Source organism: Bolinopsis microptera, chromosome 5 (genome assembly GCF_026151205.1).
Source record: "Bolinopsis microptera isolate Bmic1 chromosome 5, MBARI_Bmic_1.0, whole genome shotgun sequence".
In the NCBI taxonomy this organism is placed as follows: domain Eukaryota; kingdom Metazoa; phylum Ctenophora; class Tentaculata; order Lobata; family Bolinopsidae; genus Bolinopsis; species Bolinopsis microptera.
Genome location: NC_087076.1, coordinates 15,051,665 through 15,066,190, shown reverse-complemented (window position 1 = coordinate 15,066,190; position 14,526 = coordinate 15,051,665). Strand labels below are relative to the sequence as shown.

Here is a 14,526-nt window from a genome sequence, read left to right as displayed (position 1 = left end):
TTGTGGAAATGGAACACAGACAAGAACTAGATCCTGTACAAACCCCGCCCCAGCTGATAATGGAGCTGACTGTGAGGGGGAGAATTTTGAATCTCAAGCTTGTAATATTGCAGAACGATGCTGTATCGAAAGCGTTTGCTACGTAGGTGACACATCCTTCATCGCACTGGAACTTGGCTCTTCACTGACGTCTCCCAATGGAAATTATACATTTAGGATGCAGCAAGAAGGAGACTTGGTACTTGACTGCAATGGAAACTCGCTTTGGTCCTCTGGAACTAACGGCTCAGTAAAAGGTCTTGCATTCCAACATGATAGCAACCTTGTCATATACAGCACAGAAGCTGAAGCACTCTGGAGCTCCAGAACTCCTAACACCGAAGGTACCATGTTGCAAGTACAGGATGACGGAAACGTTGTTCTCTACACTGACAACCTTACAGTGGTTTGGGAGACAGAGACTGTCGGCAGATGTGACCCAATTGATGGTGGATGGAGTGACTTTGGAGACTGGTCTGACTGCTCAGTATCTTGTGGAAATGGAACACAGACAAGAACTAGATCCTGTACAAACCCCGCCCCAGCTGATAATGGAGCTGACTGTGAGGGGGAGAATTTTGAATCTCAAGCTTGTAATATTGCAGAACGATGCTGTATCGAAAGCGTTTGCTACGTAGGAGACACATCCTTCATCGCACTAGAAATTGGCTCTTCACTGACGTCTCCCAACGGAAATTACACATTTAGCATGCAGCAAGAAGGAGACTTGGTACTTGACTGCAATGGAAACTCGCTTTGGTCCTCTGGAACTAACGGCTCAGTAAAAGGTCTTGCATTCCAACGTGATAGCAACCTCGTCATATACAGCACAGAAGGTGGAGCACTCTGGAGCTCCAGAACTCCTAACACCGAAGGTACCATGTTGCAAATACAGGATGACGGAAACGTTGTTCTCTACACTGACAACCTTACAGTGGTCTGGGAGACAGAGACTGATGGACTTTGTTAGAACTTGACGATCCATAAAGAATTTTTCGATAGGAAATATTCGAAATTTTGATCAATTAAATGTTACTACTGTATTGTGTAGATCGCATTTTAAAGTTATTAATTGTGTTTCCGTTTGTAACTTATTATTTGCACAACATTCAATTAAAATAAACCACAAACCAGGAGCTGAGCCATTGATAATGGCAGTCGGCCAAAGTCGTAATCTATAGACGCCAACTACAAATTCAATCCAACAGCCAAATTTAATGACTGCGAAATGCGATTGAACGTTTTTTCTAAAATTGTCACGCAGAAAGTATTGAAATATTTAAAGACCCCAGGGTAATGAGCGAATAAAAGTCGCTGAAGTGTTTTGTGAAAATCGGGAACTGATATAAGGGCAATATGCTAATGCTATAGATCACAAAAAATATAGTTAGGTTTACTATTTCCGTATAACGTTGGTTATGTCTCGTTCAAAAATATTGATTCTTGACCATTTGATGGGCTAAGAGCTTTAGAATTAGTGCATGAGCCCGAAATATGGGATTTTGGCTCATAACTTAAACTAGGAAACGATTGAAGCATGAATTTTTGCTGAACCCTAACCCAATCGAAACCATCCGAACTTCTGATCAGAAACCTTAGATTGGGTACCCTCATTATTGCCCGCTACTGAATAGCTCCTGATGAGATCACTGATTGGGTGACGAAATCACTGGTTAAGTGCCAAGATCACGTATCCGAAAGATCTTAAAAGGGTCATAACTTGGCTTAGCTGTAAACAACCAACTTAAATTTTGAAAAAAGCACTTCAATTATCAAACCACATGTCTGGAAATTTTGGAGTTCCTAACTCAAAACGTTCTCACTTAATATAATGGTTACAAAAAAGAAAAAGAGGGAGTGGTGTACCACACCCTCTGTAATTGATGAAATTTTACGAAAATTTCAGAAAATCTAAGTTTGACTCATATCTATATTCTCTGAAATTTTTAAGCAATTCTAATGCCAATGACGTGAGTTATTTAAGGGTTGCGTGTGGGTAGTTACTTTTGGGCCACCCTGTAACATCATACATTTACACTTTTTTGAACTAGTCGACTGCAGTCCGGTCGATCTCAGACAAGCATTAGATAGCTAGGTTGAGTGTTTTATAAAAATCCAAAACGCTTTTTGCAGGTCTATGCCAATTTTCCTTGACGTATAGCAGTATTTATGCATTTATAATTATATGCTTTTATATATTTATGCGCCATAAAAAATAGTAAACACTATCTTATTGTTTTACTTTAAGTATAATTTTACGCTCATACGTCAAAATATCCACCTTTTATTAAATGAGAAACGGTAAAAATATGTCTAAAAAGAGACCATGAAAATCGAAGTCGCGTCCTTTATACGATTCGGGTATATAAATGGCAAATGTAGACGCAACGGCCTTATTATCAAATCGTAAACAACGTTGGTGATGATTGATGAAAACCTATCGTATTGTTTTTATCCTCCATTGTATTCTTACTCTAACTTGCGAGATTCAAAATAATGGAGGCTTTCTCAAGTACGTCTGCGCCCATCGTAGGGCTTCATAAAGAGGTAAACATAGGTTTCTTTAATGAGCACACGAACTGAAACTTGAATTGTTGTGAAAATAATCATTTAATAAATTGTAGCCTAAACTTTTAAATTTTAATGTGCATGTCTTAGATTCAAGTTGCTACCTGTCCAATTAAACTGTTCGTGTTAGCTCAGTTATGGATTTGAATCGTGAGAAAAATCAAGCGCAAGCTAAAAACCTTAAACCATTAATCAGAAAGTTGTTTTGACTCAATTACGCCTAATCAGCTTATGTTTAGCTTAAGACCAAAATATGCTGAACTAGTATATATACAAGTGTTTTTTAAAATGTATATATACATTTTTTTCCAGGTTGGACGAAAAATGGCTGAGTTACGTTTTGAGCCAAAAACCATATGCCGATTTGTACAACTTTCAGCCTATAAATTAATCAATTATCAATATTTTGAATAATACCAACTTTATATGCATATTGACTGTGATCTATAACTCAATATCTATAGAAATCTGGAAATAGAATTTTTTAATTCGCTTAGTTTAGTGGGTGGATTAAAATAACGGTTTGTGTTCGTATGAAGAATACAAATAGGTTATTGGTTTTCTAGAAGGGCCCCAGAAGTTGAAACCAACTTATCCGGCGCATTTTTGAACGCTGATTTCGAATCACCCCACAGTAAGGTAAAAATGCTTTCCTGTCGAGTTATCGGCGAACAATGTATTTATCACGTGACTGTCATACTATAATGATTAATGAAGTAAGTCACATTTTTCGTTAGGATTAAGCTCTACGCAGCCAACATGAGCAATGAGGCATGTCGGTGTAGATCTTTCTAGATTGGAATTTGAGAAGATTTCAGCAGAACACCTACCTTATCGGACCTTATTTGGACGGACATTACTTGAACGCTGGAGGCCCTAGCGTTCATCTTAATGTCCGTTCAAATAAAGTCCGTTCAATTAATGTCCGTCCAAGTTAAAGTCCGTTGAAATTTTTTCAAAAATTTTTTCATTTCGAACGTTTTGTCCAGAATATGACAACTTTGAGAACTTTATTGTGCCGTAAGTTAACGATGGAAAGGTTCTCTTTGGTCTGCCGGAGGCACAGAAAACTCTGCTAGTATATGATATTTTCAAGGGTCACTTGGCGGAAAAAAGTCAACGAAATTATGGCACTCAACAACATAGTTCATGAACTAGTCCCCGCCAACATGACAAACTTGTTCCAGCCTCTAGATATTACGGTAAATCGTGTTGCCAAGGACATTGTCCGACGTTGTTATAGCTCATATTACTCAGGTGAGGTAATGAAACAGATAAGTGCTGGGAAAGCTCCACGTGATGTTAAGGTTAACCTTAAGTTGTCTAAGATAAAACCACTTCACGCCGAATGGCTTGTAAAAGTTAACACTGAAATGCAGGACCGGGGTAGTTTGATAAAAAAAGGTTTCCATATAAAAGCTAGAATTCACTTTAAGCATGGACTATTTCATGCACGAAAACCCATTTGATGAAGATGATATGTGATATTAGAAACTAATCATGTACACATATTTTAACAATGACCGCTTTTCTTACTTACTGTATAAAAAATGGATTTAAAAATCATTTGCTGAAATTAAAAAAACGTCAATTTTTTTAAATAAAATTCGGATTTTTGATGGTTTTGAATGCCTTCGAGCGTTCATATTAATGTCCGTTCATAATTATGTCCGTTCATGTAATGTCCGTCCAAATAAGGTCCGATAAGGTATTTCATGCACGAAAACCCATTTGATGAAGATGATATGTTATATTAGACACTGATCATGTACACATATTTTAACAATTTTACTGCTTAACAACTGCTTTTCTTACTTACTGTATAGAAAATGGATTTATAAATCATTTGCTGAAATTTAAAAAAACGTCAAAAAAATTGAAAAAAAATTCGGATTTTTGATGGTTTTGAATGCCTTTGAGCGTCCATATTAATGTCCGTTCATAATTATGTCCGTTCATGTAATGTCCGTCCAAATAAGGTCCGATAAGGTATATCAATTAGTTATTGGAAAACAATAAATATTAGAGTGTGAGACACGCTTCATGTTGAAATAACAAAAAATGTGGAGGGATGTACGGCTTTGCTAACCCAGGGGAGATGAATGGAACAATACCAATTGGAGTGTGGTCATTGAAGAGTTATTTTTAGTTCTGTAAAGGAGTCTTTTACGAAGCTACAAGAGGGTGGGGCCATCAGACAATCTAAATTCATTAATCAGTGAGCTATAGCTAACCATGTTGAACTTACAGTTCTACGTCAGTCTATTGTCTAGGAAACGGTCGGTCTGTGAATTAGGCTGCTAAACCGAATTCGATAGGTAAAATCGGTTTGTCACATTTTACCGCATCGGACACGGATGTTTGGAAGAAGCAATTTAAGGCTGCCGGGAAGTTGATATTTAAAATCAGACCAGATTCAGATTATACATTCACTTAGTTAATGTTATCAGATCGGTTGATTGATATTTCGGTATATCAAAAATTCCCATTTAGCTTAGACCTCTACCAAATATTGGGGAATTTTTTATATACAGAAATATCAATCATTGTTTCAAGACTTGTGTGACTGTTTTAAAATTATACTCGCAGGTATTTCATACTTTCAAACTCTAAGTCTAAGTCTAACGTGATACAATACCAAATTGACTACTGGGCCATTTTTTAACGATAAAATTTTCATCGCGTAGGATGGAATGTTAATAATTTTGAGGCTTGCTGCATCGGTGCACACCTTTACACTTTACAGTTCGAATTCTGAAGCATTTGTCAGATGCTTCCCGACCGCCAAAGATAAGCAAGTTGTGTAAGATACCGTAGTTTTTGTGAATTAAAAATGTGGAATCTATTGGAGAAGGGTGCAGTTCCAATTACCACGTAGCAGCGTGTAAACACTGGCCGTAACAATGATAACAAAGGAAATAAAAGGAGGGCATTAACTTCCAGTTAACCTCATAGAGATTGGAGTTACCCTTTCAACCTCCAATAAACAAGAACGTTTGAAATTGATAACAAGCTCTTCCAAAATATAGAATTTAGAATTACGCAACTTCCAATGCTCACCAACGAATACTAATATTGGGGCTCGGTGTCCTTCCAGCTGGTCGTACTATTCATCGCTCGCCCAAATTTAAAAACAATTTTTGCGAAGGTTCGTGAACTTTGGATAAGAAAATATTGTTCATCGTTCATTATTGTTCATTATTGTTCATTATTGTTCATTATAATTGTTCATAATTGTTCATAATTGTTCATTATTGTTCATTATTGTTCATTATTGTTCATTATTGTTCATTATTGTTCATTATTGTTCATTATTGTTCATTATTGTTCATTATTGTTCATTATTGTTCATTATTGTTCATTATTGTTCAATAATTTATTGTTCATTCGATGAACTTTCATTTGGACTTAGATTTTGAACCTCTCCCAGTACAAGAGCCATCGCGATAACCGCGGTGTCTTTATTAAGTAGAAGCATAGGGTTAAAGTTAAACAAAACCTATCTATAAGCGGATGCATCGAATCAGGATAACATGACCTGATGTGTAAGTACCACACCTCTGCTTATCTCGAAATACCTGTGACGTTCTACTAACTCATATCGGTAGTTCAGTTTCTGTTAATAAAACAAATATTTAATAAAACAAATATTTATTTTTACGGCACAATCAAACAATATAAATAATAAATAAATCAGGGGAGGTTTGAAGAGGTTTCAAGTGCCGAAGGCCACTGCTTATCTTTAGGATTTGAGAGTGACCTGTGCTTGAAACCCCCTCAACCATCCACTACGTCAATAAACTTATTATACAAATATAGAAAAATATAGTTATCTAAGCTAAAATTGCTTATTGGTCTAGTTTGGTGACATAGGAGAGCCCAGTTGAGTTTTAGTTTAGGTTTATGTTTTAAATCATAGTTTGAAAGGTTAGCCATGTTTCATGGCAGAGAGAGATATCATGTGTGCAGAGCCGTACCGGATGTAGAATTTGAGATATAATATAGATTAGTTACCATATATTAGGGTCACCTCGATTTTGGAGGGATAGCATAGTTAACAGTTCTCATGGGCAAGCATAGGGATTTTTCAGACTGAGACGTCAGGAGTTTGCAGCCCCTCCTCTTATGCTAATTAGGGGTCTTTTAACGGGTGATACTCGTAAAATATCTGTTCCATATATTGGACCGTCGACGAGTCCAACTCGGCGCGCGTCCTGGTAGGTTGTAAACCTACAAGGGGTCTTACTTTCCGTTAGGGGTTAGAAGAACATTTTTTTAAATTTAGAACATTTGAATATAATTTGAAACATTACAGAAATGTTGTACAAATCGCTCAAACACACACACTAGGTTTTAATTCGGTAAAGTTCCATTCGAAAATTAAATGATTCTCAGAATGTAGGTGCATAATGAAAATGTGATACTGTGTGACAAAGTTAAGAATGCTGTAGTAAAAGAGAGTTAACTGTCGATAAATTCATGTGAGGTACTATCGAAGTTCAAAATGTTGTGATGGGTGACATGATAATGACTGATAAGAAAAAATGGACCTTTACTGATAGTTGAAATTCGACATATGACGTCATCTAGCGTCATCTAGCGTCATCTAGCGTGAAATATCGCCAGATGATGATAGATGACGCTAGATGACGCTAGATGACGCTAGATGACGCTAGATGACGCCAATTAGCGACATTGTCGCTAAGTGCACGGCACCTTTCGAATGTCGCTATCTAGCGCTATCTAGCGCTATCTAGCGCTATCTAGCGCTATATGACACTACATGACGCTATATGACGCTATATGACGCTAGATGACGCTAGATGACGCTAAGCACGCAGCACTGACGCCAGGCGACAGATAGCGCTATTTTCATAAAATTTCCGCCCTTTTTTTTGCGACATCTAGCGGTATCTAGCGCTATCTAACGCTATATGTCGCAACGACATCTGATGCAGCGCTATCTAGCGCTATCTAGCGCTATCTGGCGCTATCTAGCGGAGAATGTCGGTTTGTGACAGTTTACGCTAGATAGCGCTAGATAGCGCTATCTAGCGCTAGATATCGCGGCGACAGCTAGCGCTAGATAGCGCTATCTAGCGTAAACTGTCACAAACCGACATTCTCCGCTAGATAACGCTTGTTAGCGCTAGATAGCGCTATCTAGCGGAGAATATCGGTTTGTGACAGTTAACGCTAGATAGCGCTAGATAGCGCTATCTAGCGCTAGATATCGCGACGACAGCTATAGCTATGGCTATAGTTGTTAAACGTTAAATATCTAACGTTGGTTATAAGTTTTATTTTTAACGTTGCAAAACGTTTATTATTTGACGTCAGATCAAGGTTACCTTATTAACTATAAGCAGAGTTTAAAATTCAACTACATTTTAAAGGTGTATGTAGGTTACATATAAAACGTTGTTAAACGTTAAATATCTAACGTTGGTTATAGGTTTTATTTTTAACGTTGCAAAACGTTTATTATTTTACGTTAGATCAAGGTTACCTTATCAACTATAAGCAACGTTCAAAACTCAACTAAATTTTAACATGGTATGAAGGTTACATTTAAAAACTTTGCCGGCTGGTATAGGCTTAGACTAATATTTTGAGAAAAAGCGGCGCGTGATAGTAAATTACGAGTATCACCCGTTAACGAGTGAGATTCGTCCAGTATAACCTGTTTATGCTCTAACCATAGCCCTCTCGCTAGTAGTGCGCTTAGACACATGGCTATGTGAAAGAAGATGATGTAATTGTAAAGATCTAAATGTTGAATTAGCATTTGCAAATTAATAGTATTGAAATCTCGCACAGCAAGTTATTAAAAGAATGTAATGAGAGTCGAGCCGAATTTATTGTTCAGTAATCACATATATCGTACCCACGAGTTTTCAGTTTACGAACTACGCGCAAGTGTGAAGTGCAAGCGCGAAAGCTTTAGTGCAATTTAGCTACGAAAATACCAAAACCCTTAAAATGCGATGCATTCAGTATTTAGAATTAATATATTATAAATTTATAAGTTATGTCAATCCTCTTACCTGGGGACCCATTGTATCACGTTGCGACCCCCACGGTCGTTTCACTATACGACGATACAGGGGGAGCCGCGCACTTCGTGCGCGGACAAGGGACCCAGGCTATTATGTACATGTTCATAAACATTAAGATTTGGCGGAATGACAGGCTGAGCGCGGCCCAGTAACAATCCTCGGGATCGGAATTATTTTGGATAAATACTTTTGAGCTTCGAGTAATCTATTTGACGATGTTTGTTGTAGCGCGATGCACTACTGGGCCGCGCCGCGCAGCCAATAATATAATGGCAATGCTTCTTGCAACCACTAGTGCTTTACTAAACATACTTGGTCAGTACGTTACTGTATGTACGAACTTTTAAAAGGTGTCGAACTGAACAAATTTTAAAAAGCTGTCGAGGAATTTTTACCGAATTTTTAAAAAAATTTTTGTTTTTTAATCAGTAATCACTTCAGTCCGAAAAATTTGTTATTTTTGTCCGGGAGGTTACATTTCAGATTTAAAATATTAACATGCATCCGCACGTTATCGTTTCCCGCCATTTTAACACACATTTTTGCAATTAGCTTTTTATTATATATTTCGAAAATTTATGAGGCGAATTTTTCCCAAACTAATCCCGAACTAAAAAAACGTGCCGAACTGTACGAATTTTTTACGACTTTTGTACGAACTGACTAACTATGTTATTAAATTGGCGATATGCACCATGACTGGGCCTCGCCGAGCTGTGAACATGAACAGTGAAGGATTAACATCGTGAATCAACGCGATGCGTTACTGTGAGTGTGTCGCGCCGCGCATCCAAAAATGCTTCTCGGTATCCAATGATGCTTTTCGGCGAAATGCACCACTGAGCTGTGAAAGATTTGCATCATGAATCAACGATGTTAGTAACTTGTATAAATTTCGTCGAAATAGTACTTGATTCACGATGTCAATCCTTCGCATCTCGCCGATCTGCATACGTGGTTGCGAGAAGCATATTTGATGCGCGCGCGACCCAGTACTAGTAGTGCATCGCGCTACAAAAATAGTACGTGCCGCTTTCTTCCGATCCCGAAATGTTAAGGGTCGACGGTCGTTTACATATTAGTATTACGTAATCAGCTGAGGAGGTTGGGGTTTTCAAATTATTATTGATTACGCTAGTGTAATATTGACATAAATATAATAGCTATGGTAAAACTGATTACGGGGTATGTGAACGACCCCTCATTGTTAGTAATCAGTTCCATACATAGCTATTAAGCTATTAGTATTATGTCACAATCACACTAGCGAGCGTAATAATTTGGAAAACCCCGGCCGGCGGCATCAGGCCCTTTATATAATTACTAGTGTAACCCGGCCTACGGCCGGGATTTCACTGCCGCAGTTAAAAAGGGTAGGAGTAATTACCCGCTGAGTCAAAACCCGCATTAGGTGACCCAATAGTTTCTTAAACAATAATCTCATAATCAGCTATTTCTTGTGGATAATTTAATCATTATTAGGCACCACATTCCATGATCATAAGGTCTGAACACCGAGTATTACACCTCATCACTCCCGTCCTGAACCGCTTTCTATTTTTATTTAAATCGTTATAGAAATTAACCCTTGTTAACTCCGCACCACACCCGCATATTATATTTGAAAACACGCATAACATTGTCGTATGAACTCTCTCTCTCTCTCTCTCTGCAGTCCAAACAGACCCCAAACACTAACAGTACTCCCTCCCCTAATAAGCTTAAGGTATAACATTACAGCAAATCTTCCGGGCTAATCCAATTATGACGCTACTTAAATGCAGCAGATAACATATTACACAGTAATGAGAGAGAGCGAGAGAAAGAGAGAGCAGGCCCCGTAACTCTTGCCGTTCTGCTCAAGCAACTTTATGTAACATTTGTGGTACAAAACCATCAATAAAACCACTAACCACCGGCCGATTTTTTTAAAAATTTCCTATGGGCTTCATCAGAGTTTTGTCGACACTATACCGAAAAAATCAGTCCCGTAACTCTTACCGTTTTTTTTTGTATAACCGACCGGAAATTACACACGGACAGACAGACAGACAGACACACACACACACACACACATTCTGGTGTTATTAAGGTGATAATATGTAAACGACCCCTTGATTAAGTGATATTTAATATTTTGTTCCACTCAGCCGAATATTTGATAAATCGAGTGTAATAGTTGGGTGACTTCGACGAGCCGCGCAAGCTTATAGTTATATCATTTGCATTCTCACTTAAATTATAATTAATTTTCATACACAGTAAAAATTAATTTTCATATAAAATAAAAATAACAAAAAAGATTGGGTGGGAAAAGACAGGCTGCGCTTACGGTCCCAGTAAAACACACACACACACACACACACACACACACACACACACACACACACACACACACACACACACACACACACACACACACACACACACACACACACACACACACACACACACACACACACACACACACACACACACACACACACAGAGTTAGGATTACTGTTACTGTGATAGGATATGATATCTTGTGCTATATGTAGCGACGACATCTGACGCAGCGACATATAGCGCTAGATAGCGACATCTAGCGCTAAATAGCCTGGACTGTCACGACCCAAAATTCTTCGCTATTTAGCGCTATCTAACGCTATTTAGCGCTATCTAACGCTATCTAGCGCTATATGTCGCAACGACATCTGACGCTATATAGCGCTATCTGGCGCTATATAGCGCTAGATAGCGTGAACTGTCGTAAACTGACTTATCCCGCTATCCAGCGCTTGATGTCGCCTGCGTCAGATGTCGTCGCGACAGATGTCGTCAGATGACGTCAGATATCGCTAGATGGCGTCAGATAGCGTCAGATGTCGCGGCAACATATGACGCTAGATGACGCTAGATGTCGTCCCTAGAATTTTTATGAAAATAGCGCTATCTGTCGCCTGGCGTCAGTGCTGCGTGCTTAGCGTCATCTAGCGTCATCTAGCTAGATAGCGCTAGATAGCGCTAGATAGCGACATTCGAAAGGTGCCGTGCACTTAGCGACAATGTCGCTAATTGGCGTCATCTAGCGTCATCTAGCGTCATCTAGCGTCATCTATCATCATCTGGCGATATTTCACGCTAGATGACGCTAGATGACGTCATATGTCGAATTTCAACTATCAGTAAAGGTCCGAAAAAATGAATGATAAATCACTCTACTCTAGTTGTCACATGACTAAATTTAACAAGTTTGTTATCTGTTATCTGGATTTATAAACAAAAAGCTCTAAGAAACAGATAGTAAACAAAGTAAACATTTCTGTCCCCTAATCTTTCTCAAACAAAATTCATGCAATTTGCATACTTCTCCATTTAACTCTATTCTGAGCAATTAACGTTAAATAGTTTAAATCACATAAATTATTTAACGATAATTTTCGGACACTAAGGTCGTGTAGAATCAGTGAGAAAAGGTTTGACTGCGGTCTTCCACGCCGCCCTTGAAGCTGTAAGGTGTTGACAGCAAAAACAAGCGACGAATAGGCTGGGCCATCTGTAGGCCCAGCCTACAGATGGCCCAGCCATGTCCGAGCATCCTCCACCGACTACGAGCCACTTTAGCTGACAATGGTTCGCTATTGCAGCGTTTATACAAGTTCTTGTTGGAGATGATGTGAGGGTATTTGTAATTCAAATTTGATCGCAGATGACGTCTGTGAGCAATATCTAGTTTTTCCAATACTGATTTAGGGGCAGCCCAGCAAGATGAATTATACATTAAAACGGATACTACCAGAGCCTCATACAACAGAAGCCTCTTGCTCAGAGGGATCTTTTGGTTCCAAGCTTTCTTGTATTTGTTAAACGCGGCATATCCCAGACATATCCTTCTAGAGATGTCCTCCTTACTACAAAGCATGGAGCCAAGCGTGATACTCTTTCTCCAGAGCTCGTTCCCTGCAATTGGCTTACCCTGATCGTCTTTAGCTCCCTTTTCAGCTAAGTACACATGAGTGAAATCAGTTTTGTCATCGTTAACGAAGAGATTCCAATCTTTAAGGACTTCTGTTGCAATAGGCAACAGCTCCCTCAGATTGTCTTCATCTTCATCATTGAAGTCGATATCATCAGCATACTCACTGTCAAGTGGAAGACCAATATCGGTGATAGGTGGGTTAGGCCTATTCGTTGCAGTTTCAAGCCTGTTACGGAGGTCACGCAAGGCACCCGCTAAGACAAGTGTGAACAAGCATCCAGACAGACAGTCACCTTGGAATGCACCGAGAAAACTCTGGAATTCAGCAGACAGTGTACCGTAGATGTTGACTTTGAGCTTGGTGTTGGAAAGCAAAAGTCTTACCAAACGGACTTCGTCATCATCACAGCCACACTCAACAAGAAGATCGAGGATGGTAGATCGTCGTATAGTGTCAAAGGCACTAGACATGTCGATCCCCATGCGATGGTATTCCCACCTCTTCCTCTGGACAACTGATAACATCACACGCTGGCACCATACAATGTCAGCACATGATCTACCCTGCTTGTAAGCACATTGCCATGGACCAGTGAAGGCATTGACTTTATTCTCAATTCTCTTCAAGGTTGCCATTGAAAGAATCTTTCTAACAGCATTTGAGAGAGTGAGGGGTCGTAGATTCTTCACTGGACCAATGGGCTTATTTGGCTTCTGTAAGGGGGTAATATTTGCCTGTCCAATGGGGTCAAGGTAGGAATTGGTCTCGAAGCTTCTATTGATAATGTCTGCAAAACGTCTGTGTACTGATCCAGTAGAATACTTGAGAAGCTCATTAGGAATCCCATCTGGGCCGTTAGCTCGACCATTTTTGAGACTTCTAGCAGCTGATCCGATTTCTTCACTAGTGAATGGCTTAACTAGTGGGCGAGGAGGTCCTACAAAAGGTTCTAAAGGTGCTTCATCACGAGTAAGTTGTTGCTCAAGGTACTTAGCAACTACGGCAGCTTTACCAGTGTCTGTTGCAATATTGCACCCTTGCTCATCATGAACACCAATACTAGAAGGGGCTTTACTTTTAGGTAAGTTCAGGGTTCGAACAGCTTCAAACATTTTCTTACTATCTGTTGTTGATCTGATGGTATTACAGATAGCATCAGCAGCAGCTGATCGTATGTTAGAAAGTCTCTGCTTGATCTGATTGGTGAGGCAGTTAATAGATGATCTAAGTGAGGTTCTGTCTAAAGACTGGTTATCATTAAGCTGCTGTCTCAATAAGTAACGCTGGCTAGATAAGTTTTTCACCTCATCATCGTCGCTGCAATTACGTTTCCTGTGTCTGATGACACCTATTGACGATTTTGCAGCATCCTTTATGGACTCAAGTAAGCCATTCAAGTCTGAATTTGGATCCAGAGCAGAAACAGTGTTACTTAAGTTATCATCTAAGGATTGACGATATTTCACCTGAATGGTGGGGTTCGAGGTGAGTTCAGAGGTGTTGAACTTTAAGGATGACTTGGAGTGGCGTTTATAGCAAAGACAGATGTCCTTAAAATCTACTCTAGTGACAACAAATCTGTGATCAGAGTATGTCAAGGTGCCTGCATAAGATCTAGAATCTTGTAGCATTGGCTTCGACCTACTTCGACACAGGATGAAATCGATCTGAGAATAGACCGGGATCGTCTTTTTACTATTTCGCCCGGCACTCCAGTCCTTCCTCCAGCCAGTGTAGGTGGTCGTATGTCGGGCAGGATGATAAAAACCAGTGTTGGAGGCAAAGAGGTCAAATTCTGATAACAAGTCCAACAAGTTTTCTCCCATATCGTTGCGCAAACCCATACCATGTTTACCCATGAAACGACCAAAACCAAAGTCTTTATCTGAAACAGTCAT

At 39.2% G+C, this 14,526-nt stretch overlaps 1 protein-coding gene across 1 annotated transcript; it reads right to left on the bottom strand.

Moving 5' to 3' along the window:
* Window positions 1–12,111: 12,111 nt before the first annotated feature.
* LOC134815475 (uncharacterized) lies at window positions 12,112–14,526 on the bottom strand. The gene has a single exon (XM_063824010.1). It carries the CDS (start codon window positions 14,524–14,526, stop codon window positions 12,112–12,114), a length of 2,415 nt encoding a protein of 804 aa, XP_063680080.1.